Source organism: Scophthalmus maximus, chromosome 7 (assembly GCF_022379125.1).
Source record: "Scophthalmus maximus strain ysfricsl-2021 chromosome 7, ASM2237912v1, whole genome shotgun sequence".
In the NCBI taxonomy this organism is placed as follows: domain Eukaryota; kingdom Metazoa; phylum Chordata; class Actinopteri; order Pleuronectiformes; family Scophthalmidae; genus Scophthalmus; species Scophthalmus maximus.
The window spans coordinates 15590976-15618637 of record NC_061521.1 but is presented as its reverse complement, the minus strand read 5'-3'; the positions used below and the strand labels follow the sequence as shown (position 1 = coordinate 15618637).

The following is a 27662-nucleotide window of genomic DNA, read 5'->3' as shown; positions in this document are numbered from 1 at the left end:
TTCAGGCAGTGTTTGAACGCAGCGCAACATCTGCCAGGGACACGGAGGCGCTGGGACGATCCCGTGAGGCCGGACACGCCCTCCTCGTCCTCCTCGTCCTCCTCCTCCTCCTCCTGCACTTGTCAAAGGCCCCTGATCGCAAATTACATCACAGTTGTGGCCACAGACGCACACGCGTATCGAACCGGGCAACCGTGTCTCTCTAACTCGACTGGACACATTCGTTTCTATTCTTACTAGATGACACAATGTTGCCTTTCAAGAAAACTTTTGCAGGGGAAAAGCTGCAGCTGCAGGAGCTCAATGGCCGACTCGCCCAGTACCTCTCCAGAACCAAACAGCTGGAGCAGGAAAATGTGCATCTGATGACCGAGATCAATCAGCTCAGGCAGGCGAAGACGACGGAGTTGGAGCCGAAGTACAAGGCTGAGATGCGGGACCTGCGGAGGATGGTGGGGCAGCTGTCGCGGGAGAAGTCCCAGGCCGAGATGGAGAGGGAGAGGCTGTGGCGCGAGTTGCAGACGGTCCAGTCCCTGTGCAGCGAGCAGACCGGCGTGTGCAGGGACATCGGTGGCGAGCTGAAAGGCTGCGAGAAGGAGCTTCACCTCGCCCACAAGGCCAACGGCGAACTGGAGCAGCGCCTGTTCCAGCTGGAGAGCGACTATAAGTGCGTGGAGGATGCGCACAGGCAAGAGATGGAGCAGCTCCGGCGTCAGGTGGAGTACCGCACGGTGCCCATCGTCACGCACACTCACCGCGGGGCCCCGGTGGCCTCCATGGAGGAGGTGCAGGAGATCGCCCGGGGCCTGTCCGAAGGCTGGATGGACACCTTCGAAATGTACCAGCAGAAGGTGGAGGAGATGGAGCAGTCGATTAAAGCGGACCAGGCGAGGCTGGCTGACCTGCAGAGGGAGAAGATGCTGTATGCCTCCGAGTTGGACAAATTACGCACAGAGGCGGGGAAACAGGGTCACGTCCAGATGCGTCTCGAGGAACAACTGATGCGGATGCAGGAGAAATTCCGCGTGGACCTGAGTGAATACCAGGTGAGCACGAGCCCATCGTGGCAGAATCGGACAGAGTGAGCAAATATTACTATTTCAAAAGGAACCCGAGTGAAACCAGAGGCTTTAAGATGTGTTTGGCCATTTTTTTTTATGAAGCCCCTAAATAGACATTTTAGAAAATAAAAATAGAATGATGTCCTGCTCACCCCACTGGACCACGGGAGCTGGGACTCCCCCTTGTCCGGGCCACACCCACTGTGCTAAAAGCCCCTGACGCAGCTGTCAGTGGCTGCTACAGAGGGTTGTTTTTTAGTTGTTGTTTTTTTAATGGATCAACCTGATTCTTGAGCCTAAAATGATTGTCCAAATATTATATCATCACCAATCTAGGCTGAAATCCGTAACAGGAATAACATATGACGTGTGACATTCTGTTCTAAAAGCATCATATAGGTTTGGCTCTAAAGTGCTGCCTGAGGCGTTTAACTGATGTTGAAAGCATGGATCTTTGCATGCAACATTTGACCTCTGACAGACTGAATCGCTTGAGCGGCTAAAGGACACACATGCCTCCTCCGTGCTTTATAGCTGCGAGATCACACCAGCCACTTAAACCAATTAGCTGTCAGACTGACAAATCCTTATTAGCCTCCTAAAGATGGAGTCCCAAGCAGGTCAAACAGTTACACATACTACACATGGCGAGACAACTAATGTGTCGCTTTCAATATTCTAACAAGGACACTGTTCTCACAGTTAAAGAACAGGTACATTTATTCATTGTTGAGCAAGATATCTGTTGCAGGATATCAAATGTTTTAGGAAAAAGCTCAAACAAGAATTACAGCAGCTGTCACTGGATTGGAATGATCTGAACAGAGAATGACTTGATCTTGGTGTTCAGTTAAATTTCGCATTTGAGGTTAGAAAAAATAAGCCGCGGGGTCTCAACGATAAAATGACTTCACATGCTATATTAACAAAGATAAACCAAAACATTGTAAACCCAGAAGACAGGACCACAGACTTGTAAAATCAAACTGAAGTGAACGTCTTAAAGTCTTTTTTTCTCTCCTGCAGATGATAATTGAGCAGCTGGAGCACGAGAGGAACGTGATGGCTGGCACGCTCGAAGAAAAGATGCGAGACCATCAGCACCTTCTCCAGGTGAAGATGGATCTGGGCATGGAGGTGGCTGCCTACAGGTGATGAGCCGATTCATTTTGCCAGTCATGATGTCATTATTAGAATAATGATCCCACTGGGTAGAATATGCACTTTTCACAGCAGACATTTTGATTTGTCTCATTGAGATATCATTTTTTTGATAGGTCCAACACATCCTCTTTCCCCAGTGACATTTGCATGCTTGCAACAAGAGATTATCATCCAATCCTGCCCCCAGGGCCTCAAGTGCTCTTATCTTAACCAGTGATTTCATCAAATGCATTAGAACAAATCAGCGGCGTGCTTGCTGATGTTTGCGGCCCTTAGTGCACTGATCTGAACACTTTTCCTTCAGTTAAGTCAACTTAAAGGTAGTAGCTCACATTTACTGACTTATAAATACTACACATGCTGTACATGCTTGTTTAAAATCCACGAAGCAAAACAAATGTTAATGGCATTTCATATCCTGTAATAGCATGGTATGTCTGGTTTCATACTGCTGACATAGCCAGATCAGCCACGGTCACGTACTAATAGACTATTTTTACTTTAAGGCAAAGTTATTTTTAAAGCACTTGATAAACATAGTGTATTTCATATTGGAAGGTTAAATCTAGTTGTTTGTTTCCAGGTTGCTTGTATTACTTTATATAATAAACGCTTACCGTATTTGTCAGCACATCTGAACAGTCTTCAGCATAATTGTAGAGGTATACCAACATTTATTTAGCCTATTCCAAGGAAGTTCTTCAGAAGACTATCCACTCCTACTCCAGAGTGTCTCTATATGGCAGACTCTCCACGGGCACATCTGCTGTGTTTTGAATTTTTGGAATAGACAGAATGTTTGCTCGGAGACGTTGGCAGCGGCATGTGTTTCTGTAGGTGTCACGAGTCAGCTTTTGCTTTGGTATTCCTTGGGAAGTCCTCTGCTTTGTGGCAGTTATTTTTAGGTCAGTCTTTTGGAAGGCACTATTGGGAGAGGTTGTTCCTTTTTGGTGGACTTTGTTTTGCTCTTGTATGTTTGGTGGAGTATGGCCAAGGAAAGGTGAGCTGTTTCAACTAAATGACTACAAGGTCTTTAATACATGACAGTGGCTTGTTATGTTTTGACGATCACTACCCTATATGGACAGGTCCTGGGTTCATACTGTCTTGTAAGCCAGTTGCGTTTAGTTGGAGGGTTGAGATGGCAGAGCTGAATGATGTGCACCGTCTTGTGAGGTACTTTTCTTTGATTTGTTTTTTCATGTGTGAAAAATAATTTCTGACAATAATTTATTATGACCTATTTGCCTTTGCCTACGTACTTTGTCAAGGTATTTTGTCTTGTTTCTTGTGTGTTCAGGGCTCTCCTGGAGGGTGAGAGATTGGGTCTGCAAGATGCTCATCGGAGGGTGAATCAGCATCAAAGAGAAAGAATAATAGGTACTTTTTTGAACTGTATCAACTTTATTGTGGCTATTGATATACTACTCACAAGAGAACTCTTTAATACAATAAATGAAAATATAAGCAAATATTAAGCAAAAATAAACAGCCAAATTGAAGTGTCAAGAGATCTGACTAAACAGAAAATGTTCACACTCACATCAATTAATTAACTATGCTTATCACTTCTCTGCCTTAGATATTAAGATACCTGCCCAACGCTACACACCAAGAGCTTCCATCTTAACCACCAGAAAACATACGGATATGAGGTACACACAGCAGACGTCAAGCCTGAGCAGAGCCCCTGTGCCTCCCTCTGGGTCCATAAGTCCCTCCAGAGTTATTCCTATTTCAGTTGCAGGCAGAGATCGTTATCAAAGTCCTGCATCCAGAAGGGACATGATCTCATTCACGAAAGCTCGGGCTGCTGCATCTACCACCACCACTGCTGCCAAAGGTGAACAAACAGGCCAGAGTGAAAACCGCATGAGTCCCGGTGTGCAGACAACAGCAGCAGAGGAGAAAACTGTGAGAATCAAACAGGTCTCTCCAGTGGAGAAACAAATCAGTCCCAGCAAGTCCTCCACTGCTGAGACCAAATCAGTTAGAGTGGTGTCACCACCAATGATGAGACTGAGCACGGAAACTGAAACAAAAACCAAAAAGCAACTGTCAGGTAAAACAGAGACAGATAATGTTTATGACAGTGAATCCAAAGACAAAGGGAGGATAGAGTCTATGATTGGGCCAAGTGAGAAGAAGATATTAGACTCTGTGTCTGTAGAGGAGATCATTGAGAAAGTGATAAAACCAGCAGGTTTGGAAGCTAAGGTTTGCTCATCGGGAGAATCCAAGGTCAGATATCATGTGGAGAAAACTGAGCAGGAGGATGGCACAACTAAAACACAGATTGTGCTGGAGTCCAAAGTGGAGGAGGAGCTGGATATTTCTGAAGACTCTGCCCTGGATGAACTTCTGAGCCAAGGTGTGAAGAAGGTGTCACTGGAGGACATCAAGGACACACCAACAGGAAACATGATCAAGAATCTTCTTAGTGACCTGCAGGGAGCAGAGAACCTGCAAAATAAGTCTGTCAACGTGGAAATCATTGCAGAACCGGTGGACCCTCACAGTGATGAGGAGCTTGAGGTTGAGCAGAAGTCCAGATCTACTTTTTATGAGCCCTCAACATATTTTCAAATTGAGGAGCTAGAAAATGTCCCTCATGACACTCACGTAGAGAGGAAGAGTGATGACGATGCCATGAAATTCTCCATGACAGACACAGATTATTTCAAGGGTGGATCTATTCATGTTGAAGATGTCTCTAGACACAGCGAGTCTTCTTACTTCTCCCATGACCAAGAGCCTCATGAGTATTTTATCTCCACACCTGACGATAATCTTTCTGAACCCGAGGAGGGTGGTGGCATAGCTGCGTATGGCCATTATGGCATCGTAGATGACCTGTCAGATGAGAGGTATTACCAAGATGAAAGTCTTCCTACAAAAAGAGTGCTCGTAGAGGAAAGTGACGAATACAAGTTCATGTCGGGCGATGACTCGTTTGTCAAAGAGAGTTTTCCAGAGTGCATCATTGAAGAAGAGGTCTGTGTCTCCCCCGTAGTGCAGGAGTCCATGCTTGAGTTCCTGAGGGAGGACTCTCTCCAACCCAAAGAGCAGCTGAAGGGAGCTCTAGAGCAGCTACAAAGCTCAGTTTCAGGTCCCCTGCGGGAGGAGTTGGCTTTCCTCACAAAAATGAGTAATGAAAGTCCACAGAATGTTGCTGTCAATGTCAAAAAAGTGCAGCAGTCAAGTGACAATGGAACAATGACTATAGTTGCTGAGCTAAATGTCTCTCAAACTCTGGAAGACTCCGGGCTGCTGGAGGCAGGGGATGATCTCTCCGAAGAGCAGATCATGGCAGCTCTTGGATCTTCTAACCTTGGGTTTGAGAAAACCTTCCAGGGTGGGGCAGGAGGAGGGTACAGCTTCAGAGTTGCCCAAGAAGAGGATGTTGCTCACGATGAAGAGTTTGAATGCTCCGCAGACCAAGAAGAAGCTGTGTCTGAAATCACTGAGAAACATATCAGACTGGAGCCATCAGAGAAGTCCTTCACCTTCCAGATGGACATACAAGGCAGCCATTCTGAGGCCTCTTCAGAGCAAGATCGGCAGTCTCAAACACCAGTGAAGATTTCTCAAGAGAAAAGAGTTGCAACAATTTACCTTGAAAGCCCAGATGACTAAGAAAGAATTCAGTCAGACATATTTTAAAACTCAATACTTGCCGGTATATCACTTGTTGAAATGCAGATACAGCGAGAGATCACATAAGGCATGAATGCTGATTGGCAGACACTGTAATAATGCTATACTCTTTGCAGTAAAACATTTTATATCTAATTGATACACCCTTTTACGGTACCTACTTACCCAGTGTGTTATCTTAACCTTGGTGTACCTAACTGCACCTCGTGATTCAAGCTAATTCTGTTATTTAGTTTAAATTACCAGATCATTACATATTTGTTTTGGCAGTACTATGGTAAAAAAACCTTTAAAAACCTAGTTAGGATTGTAACATATACATATTATAGCAATTTTCAAGGTAGGTAATACTGGTGGGGTGTTGCGCTGATATATGTTAACCTTTTTATAGCTTGTATTTTATTTTCAGACAGTTTTGTGTATTCTCTCTAGATTTCTCTATTTTTGTACTAACCTCCGCTTGGGTTGATCTTAAGGAGTAGTAAACAGACTGTTCTGCAGTTTCCAGCCCACCACCAACCCAACTATCACATCATGGCTGTGTCTTTCATGATGTTGAGTCTGCTCGGTCAACATTTAATGCAGAGAAACATATGACAGTTGGAGTTATGAGGTGCTGTGCACCGTATGCAGACAGGGCCTTTCATTTTTATTTTGTCTGAAGCACTGCTACCAAATGGAATGAAATTAGTGAATTCTGTATCTGGGTTGATCTTAAGGAGTAGTCCCTAGTGTGTTAAGCTTGTAGCTGACAGTATAATGGGAGTGAAGAAAAAGATGGTAATTTGTCTCAAGTTTTGAATTCTGAGGTCAAGGTATAGTGCAAGTAAATGTGGAATTTAAAGGTGGTTATTAAGTAACTCACAAAGTTAGGTATTTTCAGATAATGGAACTAAAATATTGGCACATTACACATTTTGAATGATTAGAAAAAAGACCTGCCCATTATAAAACCAAATAATGGGATTCTAAAAAGTTTCTCAGTGTCAGTACTATTTCTAATTTCTCAACTGTGTGAACATTTCGCTCCTGTGAACAAACTGTGGTTGGTGAGTTGGTAATTAAAGATGGTGGATAAGACCATTTAAAACTACAAAAAGAAAGGACATAGTAAGATGAAAGAAGGAAAAGAGGTAGCAGAATCTTAATGAATCAAGGATGCAGCAAGTGTTGTTAAAGAAGAATTGTCACATCTAGTTTTAATGTATTTCTTGTCTGAACGCCTTTCGCTTGTCCCTATTTGTTGGTAATCACAGTGTTGGCTTGAGGGATTCACCTTTACTCTGACATGGCTATGTGGTCATGACAGTGACTATTTTTGGATCATCAGCTTAGTGGCACAGAGTGTTCACTGGGATTTGTTGCGTTGTGTTACTTGTGGCAGAAGCAGGAACGGTCTGTTTACAGCCTGGTTAAATGTTATACATGTCGTCTTCGTGGCTGCACTAATTTAAACCTTGCCACCACTGAGCAATGTCTTCACAGGTTGACTTTTTGGCAGTATCATGTTAACACAATGTGCAGATATACAATTTTAAGTTTGACCTTGATGCTTTTTATAAATATATTAAATGTTATAGATTTAAAAAAAAAAAAGATACTTCAATTTTAAAGATTCGTTGCATTGAAGTGCCCAGATACTGCAGTTTTAAGTTTCCCATACCTTTTCTCATCAACTAACTGCATTGGTGCACTCAAAATATTAATAAGGATCTTTGTTAGGTTACTGTATGTTTTTACACAGTGTAATCTGGATAATATGTGCCATTTAATAGCATAAACAAATTGAATAAGCATACAGAAATCTATTGATGTATGAAGAATGTTTAATGAGTGAGTGTTCAATGATGATATTCACCATGGATAGCCCAACGTCAGTGCTTTTATTGACATACAGTAATGATTTCTACTGAACAGATGACATTACTGCTTTGGTTAAAATTGGTTTTGGAAATTGATTGGCATCTTAACACAATTAAAGCCTATTGTGGGTATGTTTTCTGAGTTTGAGTTTTTATTCCATGCTAATATATTGTCTGAATGACACAAAATCATCATGATTAGAGCAGTTAGAAAGTGTTACAGTACTTGTACAATCTGACACACAGGCAAAGAAAAGTAGAACGTCTGTAATTCTTTGTCCAAACCAACAAAGTTATTGTAGTGACAAATAAAAGTGTCAGGTATTGATTTTCCATCATTGCTACTTGATGGTCACAACTGTAGAGTTATATTTTTCTTCTACCTAACCTTTGTAGTCTCTCAGCCACCTCTGGTGCCCTGCAAGACATAGAGTATTTGGTTACGGCACTGAAACATGATCTCTGTCCTTACCTACAGCTGTTTTTTCATATCAACCTTTTGTCAAATTCATTGTAACATCAAATATAACAAGCCAATTGGCAATTTAACACCAAGAGAATCAATCGACTTAATAATATATCATAACTAATATAAGATACAGTTAAATTACTGACAAATAGAAGAAAAAGTTGAACAGATTTACCGGGCCAGCATGTCCACAGCTTTTTGTGTAGCTTTCGTCTTCTTGTGCTGAGGCCCATACAGCCAACTCTGGATCTCTAGGCACTAACAATAACAAATTAAGATTGAAGAAAGTAGAATGAGTGGTTAGTGGAAGACGAGAGGTGAAAGTCAAACTCAGAGGGGAATAAACTCTTCCAAGCAACACGTGAATGCACTAAACTTCCCAAAATAACTACTGTAGCAGTCCCAAGGTGTCAATAACACCTGTGCTGACCACTCGGAGTGACAGGTCAACAAGGGGGATCTGTTGGATTTATTATAAGGACTCCAAACCAGCAAACAAATTTAAGACGCAGCGTGAGTCATTTTCCACTCTACATTTAGTTTGTTTCAACCAAAGGAGACGAATGAGCAATCACTGCCGAGCTCTATGACATCAGAAAATATTGCCTCGTTTAACAAAATCCAGAAAGGTCTTAAGCACAAACACATGTATAAATTATGATACAATCCTGCCTGCCATTTCTGAAATCCTCAAATATAACAAGCTGTGAAGAGAACTTTGTTAAATCAGGGACAGAGGGAGCAAAAAGTTTCCCTCCTCACCAGGGAAACTAAAACACTGGTAATCTGGAACATATCCATCTGCTTCAAGAATGTTTTCACTGTTGCTAAGGTTGATGTAATGGAAGGCTTTTATTTCAGCAGCACTACAAAGGAAGGGGGAAATGTGAAGTGTGTGTTTCTGTGTGTGCGTACCATTGTTCTCTCAATTTGAGGTTTTTTTTTTCACTGTATCTACTGTACAAGCCAGCTTTTCCTTTGGAAAAACAAAATGTACTTAAGAGTGCAGATATCAGGGGAAAAATGTCCTCACTGTATCTGCTGTGTGTCAGGGTACTTCAGAAAGGTCACTTCAGTTGGATGTGGTGAACGGAGAGTGAGCACTGATGTAACCTGTCATACTTGGACCCCTCAGAACTTAGATGTCACAACAAAGTAACATAGCAACCATGCAGCCTCCTTCACTTGCAGGCATGTTATTACTAGCACGAAGCAATCCCCCTTTACTGGTGTATTTTAGTAGGTTTGATGGGTGGCAGAAGTGAGCTCATAGGGAAAACATGTGCAGTCATACTGTATGTGCAAAACAAAAACACTCTGCATGAACAATCAAGTAAATCTCTAACAAATAGAAAAAGAAAATTGTTAAATTAGCTATAAAGCTGCTGCTTATTTAAAGACATACGAATGTCACTTTTGTTTCAAAGGACATAATGGCATGCCACACTAATTGGGGTCAGTGTCCCTCTAATTGACAGCACTTAACAAACTGACATTCTTTCTCTAAAGTTGCCCGTCTGTCAGGCTCCATCGAGACTGAGGAAACACAAAGTCACTCTGTGTGATATTTTACACCAGCGAGGGCGGCTCTGCCCGCAGCTCCCTTCCAAGATTAGTATGCGACTCTGATAGCACTGAGCTTTAGAGAGATGGCGGGAATAGCTTTTCCCTGTTTGACAGGGACTGTGTGTACTTTGAATAAGCCTCTCTCTGGCACAGGAGGCCACGCCCACTCACTCTTGGCCTTTTTCTAAACCCTCCCGAATAAGTTGGCAGGAACGTCTGATTCACAGTAACTACAACTCTGTCCACAATTTCTAATATACATTTAAGGGTCATAAAAGAGACATCAAAATATTGCTTGTGCCGATTCTGTTATGTAATGTGTGATTACCTTTTTCATAGTCCTGTGGGCCTGCGTCATCCTGCCCTCCGACATCTCCACACTACCTATGAGTTGAAGTGTGTCTGCTACCTCAGCGCTCAGGTCACCAAATGTAGATCTCTTCAGAGGGAGAGAGGCTCTCTGGATCTCCACGCATCTCTGCAAAGGTATATCGACAAATGGGTAATTCATCTGTAGAAAGAGCCACATCACGTCAAGCAGGTGGATTCAACACCTTGACAATTACAAACTCTGAGGGAGCGTTTCCATGGTGCTGCAGTCTAAACAAAGATGTGCAGATAAACAAAAATGTAAACAACCTGCTGTGGATCTCAAAATTGCAATAACAAAAATATGAGATGTGCCTGAAGGAAATCAGATGTGCGCGCGTGGGTGTGTGTGTGTGTGTGTGTGTGTGTGTGTGTGTGTGTGTGTGTGTGTGTGTGTGTGTGTGTGTGTGTGTGTGTGTGTAACCTCTTGCTGGCCATTGAGGAGGAGGAAACGACAGAAATCATCCTGGGCAGCGAGGAAGGCTCGATCCAGTGGACCCACAGAGTTCTTGTATGCACTTAGACTCTGCTCAAAGTGGTGACCTGCAGATTCTACATCAGTATGACAAAATTACACAACGATGAAAGTTGACTGCTTAAATTTTGCCAAAAATTGACAGAATAGATGATTCACCGAGCTAATCAATAGTAGTTTTCCGACACACATCCTTCCAATTTTCTTAGTTTTCAGATGTTATGCTTTACTGTACACAGATGCCGTGGAACATTCATTTGTTTTGTGTGTCAACCGGAATGAATCATACGGATCTTTCTGAACTCGGACATGTCTTCAGTTGGGTTATTATGAGTTTGGTTTCCATAACAGCATGTTAAAGAATTTGACATATAGGAAGACAACGGGAGATTCAAGTCCTAATTAACCCCTTGCGCCTGCTCAGGCCTGTGAATAGACTCACCATTGTGATGGGGCTCCTCTGCAGCAGAGAGGATGAGAGCCAGGCTGTGGGAGATCTGAGCCGCCTCTAGCTCCCCTGGGCTGTGGCTCATAGCAATGGCATGAGCCTAGAAGAAACAACCACATGAAAGACAGATTACATATCAGCAAAGAAGACGTGGCAGGACATTACCCAACAACACAGCTTGGCACGTTCTCAAGAAGCCCCCCCTGTGTGTTTATTTATGTTGTGTTTGAGAGTTATTAAGTGCAAGTGATGGAACACGTGCCTTGGAGAGATGCTCCAAGGCTCGGTCCGAATGACCTTTGTCATGTTCAATGGCGGCCATGTCCCTGTAGACGGAGCAGGTCTTATCTGGCTGATCACGGCCCTCCAGCAGCTGCAGAGACCTCTCACACTGGTTCAATGCCTCCTCCAGCCTGTTCTGTCTCTTAAAGACCCTGTAGAGCAGAGAGGACACAGAGAGGCCGACATAAAGACAGTGACCATTCTAGTCTGCTGTACAAGGCAGCAGATCATAGTAATACAATGAAACCATTACATATGCAGTGCATGTTCAGTAGCCGACCAAGCTCTTTCATCTCTGTCCAGGGTATCAACAATTTGTTGATGATATGATTATATATATATATATATACATAGAATGGCATCCAAAGAAAACATGAAGGTATGAACTAAAAGCATTTTGGCTACAACTAGTACACTTTGGAATAGCTGTGAAGGTTGTTATTTTTTTGCCTGCAAGGTGTTGCATAAAAGGTACGCACAAACACATAGAAGAGATGAACACGTTAGCTCAGATATTGTCCCAGTCAAGTCCAAAGCCCTGTTCCTCAAGGTCACGATTTCAAGACTCACTCACCTCCAGAGATGAGGATGTTCGAGGGTAACTCAAGTGCTCAGTGGATGAGAGGGTAAAGGCACACCATAAGCATGGATTTAGAAATAAAAAATAATGACCATGATTATCTTCATAAATTCTATCTAAGAACATGCTTTATTTAAATATATTGTTAGTGTACACCCATAAAAGCTGTTGCTTCATTACTAAGAGCCTGTTTCAAATTAGTGAAGTAACTGCTTGGTCTCCAGCCAAACCCAGGTCCTGCAGAGAGGTGAATGCTTTTGCCTGATGGCTTCCGCCTGGTGCAGTGCAGACTATAATAGGGAAAGCTTGCTCGTTGCCATCTTAACTGTTTTTGTGGCATCCTTTCACAGGTCTATAACTTTCTCCTTTGACAGTTACATTACCCCGAAACCACTCACCCCCCACCCCCACACCTTAAACAGCCTCGGACAAGTAACTCCTGCAGTGTGTTATTTATCATTGCGGAGTGTCTAAATTTGGGGATGCACTTGCAGTCTCGGGAGACCACAAATAAAAAAAAGCTGAAGATCTCAGAATGGTCCTTGATAAGAGAAGCTGAGTCACTCATCTGATTTTTGTACTGTTGCTAACAAGGTTCTAAGCTTCACGTGTTTTGCTCAAGCCTACAACAGAGTCTTTGCTCTTTTAAAAGACTGTCATTTCCCACAATACTGCATAGACTTGGGTTTGGGCTAGTAAAGGGTATAAGCTTGGGCGAGTCAGTGGAGAGAGAGAGGGTGTGTTGAGAGCTGCACTAGCCACTGAGGACACCGAGTCCATCAGGCTACTCTGCTAAAAGCTTCAAACCATCTAATGGACTCTTAATTTAATTCCGCTCTCCTGTCAAGGGGGGTGGCCTTTCTCAGAGAGCACAACACTCATTAATATACAATCTCTAGCTCCACTGCTGCCATAAAGCGGTATAGGAAACTCCCTTTCACACATCGGTAGGATCACGGCTTTTGATTTGAGGTTTCATAAGTGAGTACATAAAGCATGTGTGTCCACCAAAGGTCTAAGCTTGACGGTGTTGTGTTAGGCCCGCCATCGCTGCACAGCATGGATTGGGATATTTCTGGTTCAGCGGTTAACATGCCAGCAGCGCAGGTTACAAAAACACAGTGGATGCCCATTTCTTTGAATTTTCCCACGAATCCAAGATTATCCTAATGTGTCATGATGGAGAGTAGTTGTGCCCCGCCCACAAGCGTCCATGAGGCCGACACTTCAGGTCCTTTTAGGGCAGCAGCGGTTGCAGAAGCAGAGCTTCAGTGCATTCCAGCGCGGCTTGAGTTCTGCCATTCTGCCTGCATGGTCAGACGGAGACAATGCTCCTCTATCCTCTCATTCACTCCGCATCCTTACGCACTTCCTGGCAGAACGGTAATATGCCACATCCCACAGAAATCTACTAAGAGTGCACAAGGCAGGGAATTTATATAATCAAGGATTTGTAGATGTATTGCCAAGCAAGCCACACAGTCCGCTTTTGTAAACGTTTCCAGGACGTGGGTTGACGCAAGTTTGCTCTGGGCTTTCGCTCGGAAAAATGATACAATACAAGGCCAACCCAAAGTGAAAATAGAGGGACCAAAACACAGCAGCCTGCTCCAGAGAATCTGTGCACTGTTTTAAACTCCTGGCATTCTGCCTGATGAGTCTTTCCATTGTGTGGCTGACGCAGATTTCTGTAAAAGACTATGTAGAAGAATCCTGAGCCACCTGTGTGGTTGTAGGTTGTGACTATCAATCATGGGGATCTACAACAAATCCCTTCTGGTTTTATTGGGCTGGGTTTGGTAGGGATGCAGCCCGGACAGGTTGCCAGTGCAGGGCTGTCATAGAGAATCGAACAACCGTTCACATTCACATTCATACCTACGGTCAATTTATTGTTTCTAAGATGTGAGAACCATCTCGCTGTGAGGCAACAGCGCTAACCTGCCGCCCAAAATAAAGTTCAGTGCCGAGAAAATCTGGAAAAATGTATGAGAATTTCTGACAGCAGTTATAAAGACACAAAGAGAATAAGTCATTTTAGCAACCATGGCCACTGCAAAACAAGTAAAATGCAAATGATAAATTCAAACCAGGCAAATTTTGCTCCCTTGAGCGAAATTTGCCACAGCTGATCATGCCCACCTTGAGTGTAAATCTGAAACTGAGCAGAATATTTGGAACAGGATCTATTAGCGAGTTGAGCTTACTTTATTGTTCCGTGCTTTGGTGGGAACATTCCCCTCCATCACAACAGTGTTGACTGACAGAGCTTTAGGAGCATGCCAAATTCTGAGTCATCACCTAACAAAGGAGATTTAGCAAGCTTACACACACCAGCCACAGTCTGCACATTTTTTCAATTACACACATCATGTCAACAAACAACTCTGACTCTCTGAAAGAGACCAAGATGGCAACATGTACACATTCCTGTGAGCGTAGCTAACCTCAGCTGCTGATAAGATTTGTTAACAGTAAATGTAGCAGGAGGTTTGCCTTTTCTTTTCAACACGATTTTCATAATGTGGGTTCCTGATTTTATAGTCTGAGAATCAAACACTAAAGACCATATGCAGGATGGCAACTGTGTTGAAACACAGTATTTCCTTACATAGTGTTGTACCGAGGTTTCTTCAATTTCTAAAACTAATAAAGACATATTATAAAGAACTTGCTTGTCAAATGTTTTGATATAGACATGTTTGGATTTTGAGTTTGAATGGGTTTGTAATTTCATAAATTCAGTGCCTGGAATATAAATGCACCTGTGGAAATCATACCCACACGTATACAATGCCAACTTTTAAAGTGATAACATTAACTATTTACTGAGTCAGAAAAAAATTGTCCTTTTGCTTACAAGGATTAACAGGATCAAAACAGAGACATTAGCAGGGTGATTGCAACCCAAGTAAGACTACACTTTATTTCCTGTATGTGCTTCTAATTACAGCAACTGTAATCTAAGATATGACACATGGCTGCCATTTTGATGTTACCAGGGCACACAGTTTACCAAACAGTCTCTCAGTCCCTGCTGCACTTGATGTCAGTGCTTGGTGCCTCCACCTATGATCCAGTAATTGTTTTTTTTATTTTTCCAAAGCACGTAGTACGATCCTTGGGACAATGACATGGACATGATACTCTGTGTGAAGTTAACATAGCAGCTGAGATTAATAATTTAGGAGGGACCCAAAACTAAACAGAAAACAAAAGAAAAGACAAAGCACGGAGCATGGAGTAAAAACTGAAATTCTTTTACCATATGAGAGGACAAGCAGAAACTCCACCCAGCTGGTTTGTAAAACCATTACAAAACACCCACACAGACTGCTGAGTGGACTGGACAGTGTCAGGGAAAATCCTGATTTGTTGAGTTGTTGTTTCCAAGAGAACATGAAATAATGATGTCTTTATTAGGATAACTAAGTAAAAAAACACCAAAAAATTCTCTATGAAAGGATGACTCCACACAAGTCTATCGCCACCGTGTGGCCAAACTTAAATCTATTGTATTTGCAATAGGGAGAGTTTCAAGAAGAAGAAAAATGCTGTTTACTCAAAAGAAAAATAGCTGAAAATATAAAATATATTCACAATTATCACTGAAAAGACCTGACCTGTTACATTGTATTTGGGTAAGATGCAAAGTCATTTAGCTCATCTTGAGCATGACATTTCGAGAGTCACAGGAAATAAATAGCACAAATCACCAAATCAAATCAGTACATTTGATGACTAGTGTCATACTATTTTTTTACTACTGTACCTGCATAGGCTAGTGGAGATTTCCAGTGCCGTCTTTATCTCCTCTTCCTGGGTGATGGCACAGTGTTGATGAAGATCCTTAAGAACTTTTTCTGCTCTCAGAAAAGAGAATTCTGCCTCCTCAAGGGTGGAAAAGAGTCAAGGACATATAGTTTTTTTTTTTAAATTTTCTTACCCCTGTTCAATCCCATACATTGGTGTCAAAAATATCATAGCAAGGATATTTGGTTGTAAGCAGGGCAGCAGCTCCCTGTGTGAGGTGTATGCTCAGGAGACACGTGAGAACCTCGTGCTTTTCACCTTGGTAGGAGGAGATGGAGGAGCAGACAGTCAGCAGCTCTCTGGCTGAGGCCGAGTGCTCCTGGGCCTGGAGTCCCCAGCCTGAGGGAACAGTATGTTACATTTAAATCTGAATATCATCTTAACATCACTGCAAGTTAATAATCATTTCAACAGCTGGTTGTAATAAGGCTAAGTAACACAATGGAAAATCATTAACATAGTACCTTAATCATTATACATCTTAGGTAGCTGATCATACTGAGTCAGTTAAGATTTATATTTTAGTTTTTTTAAACACAAGTTTAGGCATCTGTGATATTTTTTTTTTAAAAGAGGCAAAATAGGTTGGTAATTTGGAGGTAGATCCCTCCAAAAAGTTAGTACAGTGTGTGTATCTGTTTTAAGTGGCCGTTTGTTATTATATAATCAGTAGTTAGGGTGTAATCACAGTAATGTCTTTTTCCAAAATTACCTTTGAACTGGAAATATGCTTTAGCCAGTCTGACATGGGCCTGGGCTAGTTTCAGATGTCCCTCCCCATACACCAGCCTCGTCAGAGCCACGCAGCGCACCAGGTCCTGGATGCAAGCATCAAACTGAGCAAACACATTAAATGACTGTCAGTGTTGCATCTCCTGATAGCCAACTAATACAGAGATACTGTACATGTTAGCTGGACAGTAAGAGTGTGCATATGATTTATGGATACTATGTAAACGAGGCCAAGGGACATATTATACAAACACACTCGACCCACCTCTCGGTTGTCTTCGTGAGCCTGGGCTCGGCTGTCAAAGTGTTTGAGCTTCTCCTCTGGGGGCATCATCATGAAACCCCTCTGAGCACATCCGGATTTTGAGGGACTCAACACGACTGAACCACAGGGAGGAGGTTCGTCCACGCTCCTGCTGGTGCTCCCCATGCTTTCAGGACACAAGGGGGGACACGTATGAAGGAAAACACTCAAAGTATTTGAAATGCTGAAGGACTCCTTGGAAAGTGAAAACCCACATAGTAGACTTTCAGGACTTGATGAAATTACAGAAATTATGTTTTATGGGATTTATTCTCGTCTTTTCACTCTCTGTTCAGTGGGTAAGATCTACCCAAAGCGATTGAGAGACAGAGTAGCGACAACTCTAGTTCCCAGAAGTGAGCAGCTGTGCATTAGAGTAGCAGTAGAATGGATCAATGGACCGTCTGTGTTGCACTTATGAAGGGTAAGACGTTTGAATAATCAGATAGTACATTATCACCACATCTGAATCAAATCAACATGCGCAGTAAAACATGTAAGTGAATTATGATTTATGATTTGTTTTTTATTTATAAAAACGTATAGACTAACTACATAGAGTAACTACATAGGCATGTCGGTCTGCTATATTGTAAATAGATACATTTATTGACAACTAATGACCAAAAATCACAGTTCTGTCCCTTTGAATAATGGATTCGAATTGCGCGCCAAGAACTTCCGGCAACTATCCGAAGTCTACATGAGTCACGTGACGAGCAAGCATTTTGCACTTCCGTTGTCGCTACTCTCTCTCTCAACGGCTCGGGATCTAGCCTGAATGGAGTTTAAAAATCGAGCGGTTAAACAAAGATGTTTGTGAGAAGATGAATCACTCACTCGGCAGTGGAGTCGGAGGAGCTGGGTCGGGTCCCCGCCATCGTGTGACCACCATCAGTCAGTGGAACAGGTTTGTGATTTCACACTTTCAACGAGTTTTAACAGGACGCGACCGAGCCATCAGCTGTTCGTCTGGGTCTGTTGTGTTTCCGTGGCAACGGCTAGTGCGAGTACCCCGCTACCTAAGCTAGCTGCTGCGGTTTTTTTTATTCCGACAATTGGTTTAGCGTATTCCGAAACACGGCCATCATACTATCTATAAGACTAAAATAATAAATGAACAATCCACCTCCACCGGCCCGGCGCCTACAGCCGCTGATGCCGTGGTCAGTCGCCGGGAAAGTGTTGTCTGACTCACACAGGCTCGTAAGGTAGAGGAAGTGTGATGCGTTCAGGGACCACGCGGTCAGTAGAAAACACACCGTCCATCAGTTTTATGATGGGATCATGTGATATTTTTTTTTTTAATTATGTAAATGTTTTTACTAACAAGACCGAAAAAATAAACCCACAAAAGCTAAAAAAAAAATTAAAAACTGGAGATGACTCAAAGTTTTGAGTTTAAATCTGGATTGGGATTCCTATAAATTCTTTTTTTTTTCTCCCCCAATTTTTTTCTTCTTCTTACAGCTCAAAAAGAGAAGATAAGATAATTCCTTTATTCGTCCCACAACGGGGAAATGTGGGTGTTGACAGCAGCACATTTGATGGTAGAAAATATATATCTATCTATTTATTTATGAATACAAGCCTAAATATAAATATATATACTGTATACAAGAAAGAAATATAACAAGGTTGGAATTACACATTAATGAAATGAGTATTGCACTTTAAAGTGTTGCAGCGAGTCCTTGAGAGTTTGTGTGGTCTACTGAGAGCAGTGCTGATTGCCATTCACTCTTATTATCTTAAGTCCCATAAGTGGGAAAAACATATCATTTAAATCTGATTTTTATTCTTCTTTTCTTTTAAATCTCATAAAGGACATTGCACAAGGTGAGAACATGCTGAATACGCTTTGGCGGAAGTGTAGTTTTCAAATATCTCCACAAGATGTCAATGTAGTAACACTAAAGTACTGTTCCCAGATATACTGTAGATTTTACAGTTAGTACAGGAGTATTGTATCATTGCTGTGTGTTCTTTTATGAAGCAATGGCCTCCACTTAGTGCATTCACACTCCAGAATGTTAAACTAGCAATATACACTGTTTCAGTATTATCCAAACTGCATCCACAGCATTTATCGGACCATTTTTGTCATGTTTTTTTTGACCTCTCATGATGTTACTCATAATTCAAACTATTATTTGGTCACCTAGACATGCCAACAGCCTGACAAAGGATGAAAAAAATGATAATATTCCTTTGCCCTCAAAGAAGCGTATGGGCCATATAATGAAAAGCACCAATATTAATAGAGGATATACCATCTGATAGAAAGCAGGGCCATGCATTATCTGTGTCCTTATTGGTTAATATAGGCCAGTGTAAGGCAGTGACCTTAAAGTTGTTCAAAGTCAGCCGCTAATAGCTCATTAGTTTTAATGGGTGGGTGTTAAATGGGCTGAAATCACTGTAGTGCACAAGTTGAGAGGTGCCACTCACACGAGACAGTAAACACTGAACTTATTATCGATCTATCTATCTATCTATCTATCTATCTAAGGTTTTGTGTTTGTACAATTTTTTGGTAGTATAGATCTGAATTATGATTGTGAGATGGACATAAAAACAAACTGCAATGCTATTCAGAATTAGATATTTTTAGAAATACAGATTAGGAATTCCTTCCACATCATCCTGTCCTTTCACAGACATAAATGCTATATGACCAGTTTGTAAGAATAGGAAATGTACATTTCCTTGTAAAAATATCCTTTCTCACATCAGTGCCGAAAATGCATGCCAAATAAATAAGAGCTAACGTCTCTGTGGCTGCTTTGAGAGATTGGTCTCTGGAGACAGCTTTCTAGGTTAATTTATTCTGCTGGCAGTACGTGTACTGTCACTACTTTTAAACTCGGGGCACAGCACGTTTTGTTTGCGATGCTGCTGAAGATAACTTCTTACGGCTCCTTGGGATGGCTGCTGCCGGTTGATCCTGGCAGACCATGAGACAACCCCGTTTATTTGTTTGTTTGTCCCTTGAGTTTTTGGCTGGCCGTTCAGGGCCCTGTTTGGCCCTGGTCCCTGTTGGGCTTCTATTTCTGAAACCCAAGTGGCTCTTAATGAAGCTGGTAGGGTTGGCATAGGCCCTCAGCAAACCCAGGCCTGATCAGACTCTTCTTCTTCTGCCTTGGCAGCCACACTCCATTTGCTCCCTCTGGCTTCCTAATTTAGTAACGGTGGGTAAAAATATGTGCTAACGAACAAGGTCTGGTATGTCAGGCTAGCGTCCAGAGAAGAGGGAGAGAGGGGAGTGGGTGAAGAGAGGAAGAAGGGGCGGGGGGCTGTTTTCACAACAGGCACCCAGTGACAGGGGGAGAGTCACTCAGACCTCTCTGACATCTGTGTGTTTGTGTGTGTGTGTGTGTGTGTGTGTGTGTGTGGGTGTGTGTGTGTGTGGGTGTGGGTGTGTGCGTGTGTGTGTGTGTGTGTGCGTGTGTAGACACTGGGGAGTGTGTGGGGGTTCATGACGAGAGGTGGAGGGTGAGCACTTAAAATTTCTCACCCTTGCCAAACTCCATTCAAACACTTCTAATCATTCCTCTGTTTTTTTCATATCACACGTTGAGATGAAGCTGCTGTGTAAACCTGTGGTATATAGTGCAAGTGGACAAATTATTGAAAGAAAGGCATTTTTAAATCTTAAGTGGCTATCTCCTGGTGTGTTTTGTTTTTTTGTTACGCTGTTGCAGTATCAGTTATCAAATATCCACCCACGGAGCTGGGGTCACATCCATATTCAGTTTTCCAGTTAGACATAAAAGGTCAATGTGACTTTATAGATTTGAAATATGCCATTTATCGGAAGAACCTTTGGGTTCATGGACTGTTAAATATATATTTTTACATAGTGTAGGATGAGCAAATGCAAAAGAGGCCAAACAAACAAATATTTTGCTCTGAAGTGATTTTGAGTGTTGTATATCCTCCCTAGTGTAACTTGCCTTTGCTCTCTGAAATTCATTAAGATGGACGACCATTCCACACAGATCTGCAGAGAATGTGGACCAGAATCCAGGTATCAACAACTGAAAAACTATGTAAATACCTCATTGGCCAGTCTATGTTTTATTCATATAGTTAGAGGTGATGTGTTTACCCCCGTGTCTACAGGGTAACCCCTTTTAAATGTGAGATACAGAGCTTCCTGGTTCCACTATGCAGACTGTATATAGGTTTGGTTACACACTGCACAGGAAGCGGAAGAAAAACATGTCATTTAATGTATGTTTGCCCTATACACCTCAGACTTTCTCCATTTTCCATGGACCCATTCCAGCAAACATTAATGGTGAATAACTTTATTGAGGCTATTTTAGTGAAAGATACACTAAAAGTGGTGCCAGTCAACTTTCTTTAAATCAAACAATGGGTTTGATTCTGAGTAAAGATTCCTTCCTAAAGTGCAAGTGTTAGCACTTTGGCTCGCTGGACATTAGAACATCCACTTCTTAAGCTAAATCCTGTGCTTGCAATTACTCCCTTTTCATCTGTCAAGACACTCAACAATAGAAATCTGCCCTCTAACACTTTAGCACTTGGCCTTCCTGTTCACAGTTTAAGGGGTTCATGACAACCATGTCAATTTCACTTGTAAACCCAAAGCTTGAATGAAAACAGAAGTAAAAAACCGTCCTTGTCTGTTGCAAGATGGCAGAACAGGACATAACGACTACATTTTAGAAACTGCTTGACTTACTATTACAGCAGATTTTACTGATTAATTAAATAAACAAATAACATGATTGAACTAAGTTTTGCATCTAGCTGAGGGATTGGGTGAAATACCTCAAATTGAACTTTTGCGGTGACAGACAGGCAAGGTAAAAAACCACACTGTCCCCCGCCTGTGCAGGAACAGGGTTATTGACACACTGGTGGCAAGATTATTCTCCCTGAGCTGATTCAGAACGAAAAGAAATTATACACAATATAATAAACATTTTATTCCTTGGACTAATTGTCATGCATCATTAGAGGTTCAAAGTCCTATAACATGTTTTTTTACATTGTTTTAGTTTGCGTGAGTGTTTTTGCTCAATAAGATAATAGAAAATGTCACACATTTGCAAAATTACCTCTTAGGAACTATTATAGCAGTTTCATAAAGAGATAATTTGTTGTTTGATTGTTGCATTCAGCAGTGGGCTAACAAGGCAACTGAGATAAGCTATTATCATACAACTCTACCCAAGTGTCAACACAGGGATGTGTGAACAGTCTTGCATAGCAAATCGCAAACAATTTATGGATGCAATTCGCAGTCAAATGAACGTCTACAAACTCCTATTACAGTCGTGTTCAATCATCAGTAACATTTTGCTCGTGCTTGTCAAAAGATGTCAGAGTTATTTGCTAAAACCACAATGTAACACCTAACTTTTATACAGCTGTCCCCACTTCCTGCGTTAGTCAACCCACAGATACCCACCCCTCAGCAATGAACATGAGCCCCCGTCGCAATAAACAGTGTTTAAAGTAGGAACCGATTGAGTGGGTTTTATTTAGTGTGACATTTTTTTTATGTAGAATCCTAGATCGTTTTAAAAATATATTGTATGTTAGAAATAGCTTTCTATCCCAGACGCTTATGGGGTTCATCAAATTTAGCACTACCTGTATGAGACTCTCTGATATTCCTGTTTTATTTAAGTTAAATTGTGCATTAAATTTAATGCACCATTTTCCCAAATTTGGTTAAAAAAGGCTACAATTCTGTTGCTGCTAAACTGCACTTTTGCCTTTGCCACTTTAACAAAGGCATTCTATTTTGACTCATGGCAAATATGCTAATGTCTTCACAGCTGCTGCACTTCAGATAAAGCATGTTATTTGCACACAGAATAAGAAATGTGTTTCAGTGCTGTAATCAAAGTATTTGTGCAAGTAATGCCGCTGTTAAGATGTAGAACAAACCAAGCCAAGCACCTAAGCCAGGCACCCCTTCCTTTGAAATGACTGCTGCTGTCCACAGCAAAGACATGATAGTTACAGTGCGATAAGATAAGCTGTCTTTCCATCCAGCAGCATCGTTCCATGCCAGTGCTTTGTGAAACAATAGTTTCACATTCAAATGTGAATTGTTCCCTGCCATGGTAAAGACTTAGAATGGCTTAAACTTGTGTTTATCCTTACCCAAACCTTGGCCTAATTTGAAGCATATGCAGAAAACAAATCTACTATTGTTTCGCCACTAAAGCTTCTTCTCTTCTTTCTATTCAATGTCAAAATCAAAGATTACGGAGAGCTTTGGAGGTGATATTGCCTTTCTCAGTTTACACAATGGCACACTAAACCAACAACTGTGCTTTGTGTGCTGACAGCGAGTGCATCCTTTCATGACTGCCGTTTTAGCGGTATTGTGAGAGGGAGATATGTGTATGGGGAGGTTTCATCTTCGATGCTTTAGCTGCTGAAACACGGATCAGCAACTTTTCACCAGATATTTCCAAAATGGTTTGTCTGTATCCCTACACCCTCCAAATCCAGATGCTCACACACTAAGATGGCGCCACCAAGGACATCCCTCCAATTGAATAGAGGATAGTTCCGCGCCACCTCCTTGGCACAATGTGATCCACAGTGCATTAACATAAAAATAACTTTCCTTACTGTACTTATGTTGTGTGCTATGTGGTATTGTACTGTACTACAGAGGTAAAATGTGTGGCATGTGTCCAGGAACAAACAGAAAAGTCAGCAGTTATATGAGCATAAGATTTTACTATCTCACTTTACTTGACATATGATCGGTGATGCACATTAAAAGGGGCAGTAAGTGCATTTGGAGAAAGATTGTTTGTTGTTAAAATTTTGACTGTACTGGTCGAGACTTGAACCTGAGTCATGGGTATGGGAGACGGACGCACTAACCATGAGGCCAAAACCCATGAGTCCTAACGTCTGTAGCAAGCACGTCTCTTAAGGTGTTGGGGAGTGATGTTTTCTTACTGCAAACACAGTGTTGTGTGGCGCGGTCCGCAACACTTTTTTTGTTTTCAATTTACAGAGCCAGGCCTGCGTCGAAAAAACTGGTATTTTTTTCGCTGCACACAGAGCCAACAGCAAGCGAGAGAATATTCGCTATTTTATATAAAAATTGTACTGGAATAAAATCGCTTACTGCCCCTTTGATGTCCCCAACTCACTTGACGCTTCAGATAATTTTTTTCTAATGTGAATGTGGCACTTTAATACAGTCGGTGCACTAAAAGCCGCATTCTGCCTGCAAGAGAAATGTATCCCTTCTGCTTCAAGCTGAAATGGACTGCTTGTACTTCAGAATTGACCAAAACCACACATTTGACCCACACCGCCAAGAAAATGCTTCCAAAGGTAAAGTGAGGTAAGTGGAAAAAGGGGGGAAACAATGGAACATCTGTGAATAAAACAATGAATGGTTCATACAATAGTAGTTTGCTTACCTTTGGCGGTGAATGTGAATGAGAGGCTAAATGTCTGCCTGTGGTTCTCTGACCTTTGTGGTTCCTCTGCTGACTTGGTTCAGGTAAGTGCAGGTTGTGTGATGCAGGGGTATCAATAATGGAAGAAAGGCAACCCCCTCCCTCTGGTTGCTATGTGGGTCAGAGGAGGCTCTCAGTGGATGGGAGAGATTGATGAAGAGCACCAGGGAGAGCGTCGGAGCCGCCTACCTCACAGCGGTGCAACCCAAGCCGCTCCCCCTGCACTTGTTCCGCGGCCCCCCTCCTGAGCTGCAGCGCCTCGCGCTCTTTAAATGACCTTCAAATTAGCCTTATTTTTCAGGGCCCCAAACCCTTCAGGGTCCTTCCTGGAAGTATGGTGGGTCTAGTTCTCACTCTCTTTCTCTGCTTTTTCCTTTGTTATCCTCCCATGGACCACAGAGGGAGGAGAAAACAGCAGAGGAGTAGAGCTGGTGTCGAAAAGGTGACAGGTTTTTCATCTCTGATGTAATCAGACAACTGATTATGCAATTGCACCTGCACGCATGCACGCTCACACACAAATCTTTACCTTACACCTACTCTCTCAAACAATTCTCTTGTCACACATCCTTCCTTCAACATCTGCAGACGATGATACATGTGGTGTTTTGAGAGGTTTGTGTGCATGATTGGTGGATGGGCGTCTCCGTCGGGTCCTTATTTCTCTGCATCACAAAGCAACACTCTGTCAAGCCCATCATCCATTACGACAGCTGTGGTTTGTGTACACACAGCAGGTCATTGTGGTCCTCTGTCCAGACCTGATGCAGAACTCTTGATTATCCATTTGCATCAAGAGAAACACCTCGTTCTAATGGAACTGAATGACCCAGAGGGCTGCAATTTGTAAGGTAATGCTTTGCTTTTGATAGAATGGGTGTCTGGGCGGCTTTGATTTATGAAGTTTTTCAGCAATTTTCTGGATGATTTGCTCACAATTTCGGCCTATTCAGGCAAGATGAATTTCCTAAACTTGTCTCTCAACACTCAACACATTTGAAGAGTGAAAAAAACTCCTTGCACCTCCCTTCACCAATTAACAACAACAATCTACAGCATATTGTAGAAACACACACTTGTGAAATCACTCAGGGTTTGACTCTTAGTTGATGCTCAGCTGATGTCCTAAATGTACAGCACAGCAGCCTTAAAGGTGACACATGCACCACAGGCATATGTTGCTACTCTTTGGGAAAAGCTTTGACTTTTTTCATGGTTATTACACCAGGGGGAAGCCTTACTCCCAAGAAGAAAAAGACACCTCCACAAAGCACTGGCATTATAAATTGTATTTGCACAAGTGGCAGTTTTTCATGGAAAGCTTTTAAACATCCTCTCCTTTTTAGCATGACCCTGTGCAGAGGAGTGCATGGAAACTTATAACTCGCCAAGTGGAGATAATTTAGTGACTGTACAGCCTTTTCACAAACCGAGCACATGTGCTTTTTAATGATAAATATTATTGATAAAAATGAATAGCTAGAATAGCCAGATCAAAATTCCAAGCTGTCTCTTTTCTGTACAGCCCCCCTCCCCCCCCACCCCCTGCTTGCTTTTGACACTGCCAAACATTTGGAGCTCATTCTCCAGCTATCATGATGGAAAAATAGGCAGAAAGGATTGCAACTCACTGTCAGTGAGAGTTAGAGAGCAAACATCAAGGGGAATCAAGTTGGGAAACATAATAAGTCATCGTGCTCGCGGTGAAGTGAAAGAGATGGTGTGAAAATAGGTAAGAGGACAACCAGAGGTGGGACATGACTGATGGCTTGGTGGGATGGTGGCTTGTTGCTCCAGAAGGGCAAACATGGCCTGATTGATTGGCTAGCATTTCAAAGAGGCCCCTGTGCCCATTTGATTATGATGCTATAATTCTTTGGTAGCACAACAAAAAACAAGCTCATGCAAGATTAGATATTATTGAGGGTGAATTAGGAAAATAAGAGAATTTGGTCATGCAAGGAGATCACCATGGTATTTCTGTTATTTAAGCTAAATTACTCTGTTTATCTCATGAGTGCTTCACATTATTTTGCCTTTCTTTCATTTCACAGGAGAATGAGCAGATGTTCCACGAGTAAATTCAAAAAAAAAAATTGCGCAGTTGTGGTAGTATCGGGAACATAACTCACATATGGTAAATGAATTATACACTTGCAACAGAAGGGGCAGTAATCACATTGAAAATTACAATCTCAAAGCATCTATATCAGGACCAAGTACAGAATTTAAAAAATCTAAACATATGGAAGCTAGTTAGTGGCTTGTGAGGCTGTAGTGAGACCCATTAATATCTAAATGGTAATGCTAACATGTACAATGTGCATTTAGTCTGAACACATTCTTGATGGTGCTACTGAATGACATGTTAAGGGACTTAAAATATTGCCGTTCATGCTGACATGACATTGCTAGTTACCTGATATTTCACTCATCTTCTGGGGAACATGAATACCTGCATGTTGTTAATCCATGGAGTTTATTTCAGTATATTTCAATAGTGGTGATCTAACCAGCAAACAGATAGACGAGGCCATATGCTAACAGGGCATAAGCATGATCAAAAGACAAGATCTTTAGTTAATTAAGACACATTTCTAATGTTAGAAATATTAAGTTTATTACGACAAAAAAAAATTGAATGAGAGGCTCAGTTTCTTTGCTGGTTTTATTGCATTAAACGTCACATCTAATCTCCCCAGTCTCTGGTGTGTGGCTCTGTTCCACTAACTACAACAGAAAGAAACACTCACTTTTGGAATGTGCTTCAAATAAGAGCCTTTCTTCGTCCGTATAGTGGAATGGCTGTTTCCTGACTTTCTAATACTATACCTATCCAGAGAGGCTATTACGAAAAGAGGAATATCACGGTGCTTTATCTGCAGACATGCTATAAAAACAATCATGGAAATGTACTGAGCACTTTGCAGGAACACGACCAGCTGTTTGGCTGTTTTAAAGGAGGAAAGAGGATACATGCTGCCTCCACATTGCACTTTTCCTCCGCTTTTGCCTCTTTGAACCTACTTCAAACATTAGTCAGTGTGTGTCTAGTGTCATGCCAGCCATGTGGATGGCATATGCTAGCAGTGCAGTTGGGCTGGCTTAGGTGTGTGTGGTGACCGGTAGCTCTTGGTTAAATCCCTGATCTGTAACTTTTAAGAGAAGTGGTGGATAGGCCTACCAGTAGTCGAAAAGGTGATTACTGAAGTAATGTGTGTATGGAAACAATTGAGATGCAAGCACAACAGTAGCCACACGAAAAAGCCCCTTTGTGGGGCCCCTGCTACCTCACAGATGGTCAGCTTCCTTCGTCCATTAAATAACATCAGTACTGGGATCTCTCCCCGGGCCAGATGTGCGGAATCTATAAGTTGCTAAATGGAAACAAATCAGCCAGGCTTT

The 27662-nt window shown here is 42.0% G+C and overlaps 2 protein-coding genes across 2 annotated transcripts; one reads left to right on the top strand and one right to left on the bottom strand.

Moving 5' to 3' along the window:
• Positions 1-96: 96 nt before the first annotated feature.
• On the top strand, positions 97-7876 carry synm (synemin, intermediate filament protein). Its single transcript, XM_035641346.2, has 4 exons — positions 97-1046; positions 2088-2212; positions 3526-3605; positions 3808-7876. Exons 1-4 carry the CDS (start codon positions 249-251, stop codon positions 5859-5861), a joined length of 3057 nt encoding a protein of 1018 aa, XP_035497239.2. The 5' UTR covers positions 97-248; the 3' UTR covers positions 5862-7876.
• ttc23 (tetratricopeptide repeat domain 23) lies at positions 7745-18035 on the bottom strand. Its single transcript, XM_035641350.2, has 11 exons — positions 17623-18035; positions 16744-16909; positions 16459-16582; positions 15929-16085; positions 15706-15831; positions 11334-11505; positions 11066-11171; positions 10573-10700; positions 10108-10257; positions 8389-8471; positions 7745-8162 (listed from the first exon to the last, which is right to left on the bottom strand). The coding sequence occupies exons 1-11, from the start codon at positions 17661-17663 to the stop codon at positions 8111-8113; spliced, it is 1305 nt and encodes a 434-aa protein (XP_035497243.1). The 5' UTR covers positions 17664-18035; the 3' UTR covers positions 7745-8110.
• Between the last annotated feature and the right edge of the window lie 9627 nt (positions 18036-27662).

Bases quoted from the DNA above. Each gene is read 5' to 3' on its own strand.
- synm (XM_035641346.2), top strand. From the start codon at position 249: ATGTTGCCTTTCAAGAAAACTTTTGCAGGGGAAAAGCTGCAGCTGCAG. The intron at 1,047-2,087 runs GTGAGCACGAGC...TCTCTCCTGCAG, and splicing joins TGGACCTGAGTGAATACCAG to ATGATAATTGAGCAGCTGGA. The intron at 3,606-3,807 runs GTACTTTTTTGA...TCTCTGCCTTAG, and splicing joins TCAAAGAGAAAGAATAATAG to ATATTAAGATACCTGCCCAA.
- ttc23 (XM_035641350.2), bottom strand. From the start codon at position 17,663: ATGGCGGGGACCCGACCCAGCTCCTCCGACTCCACTGCCGA. The intron at 15,832-15,928 runs ATATCCTTGCTA...ACTCTTTTCCAC, and splicing joins GCTGCCCTGCTTACAACCAA to CCTTGAGGAGGCAGAATTCT. The intron at 11,506-15,705 runs GTACAGTAGTAA...TCTGCTCTACAG, and splicing joins ATCTCCACTAGCCTATGCAG to GGTCTTTAAGAGACAGAACA.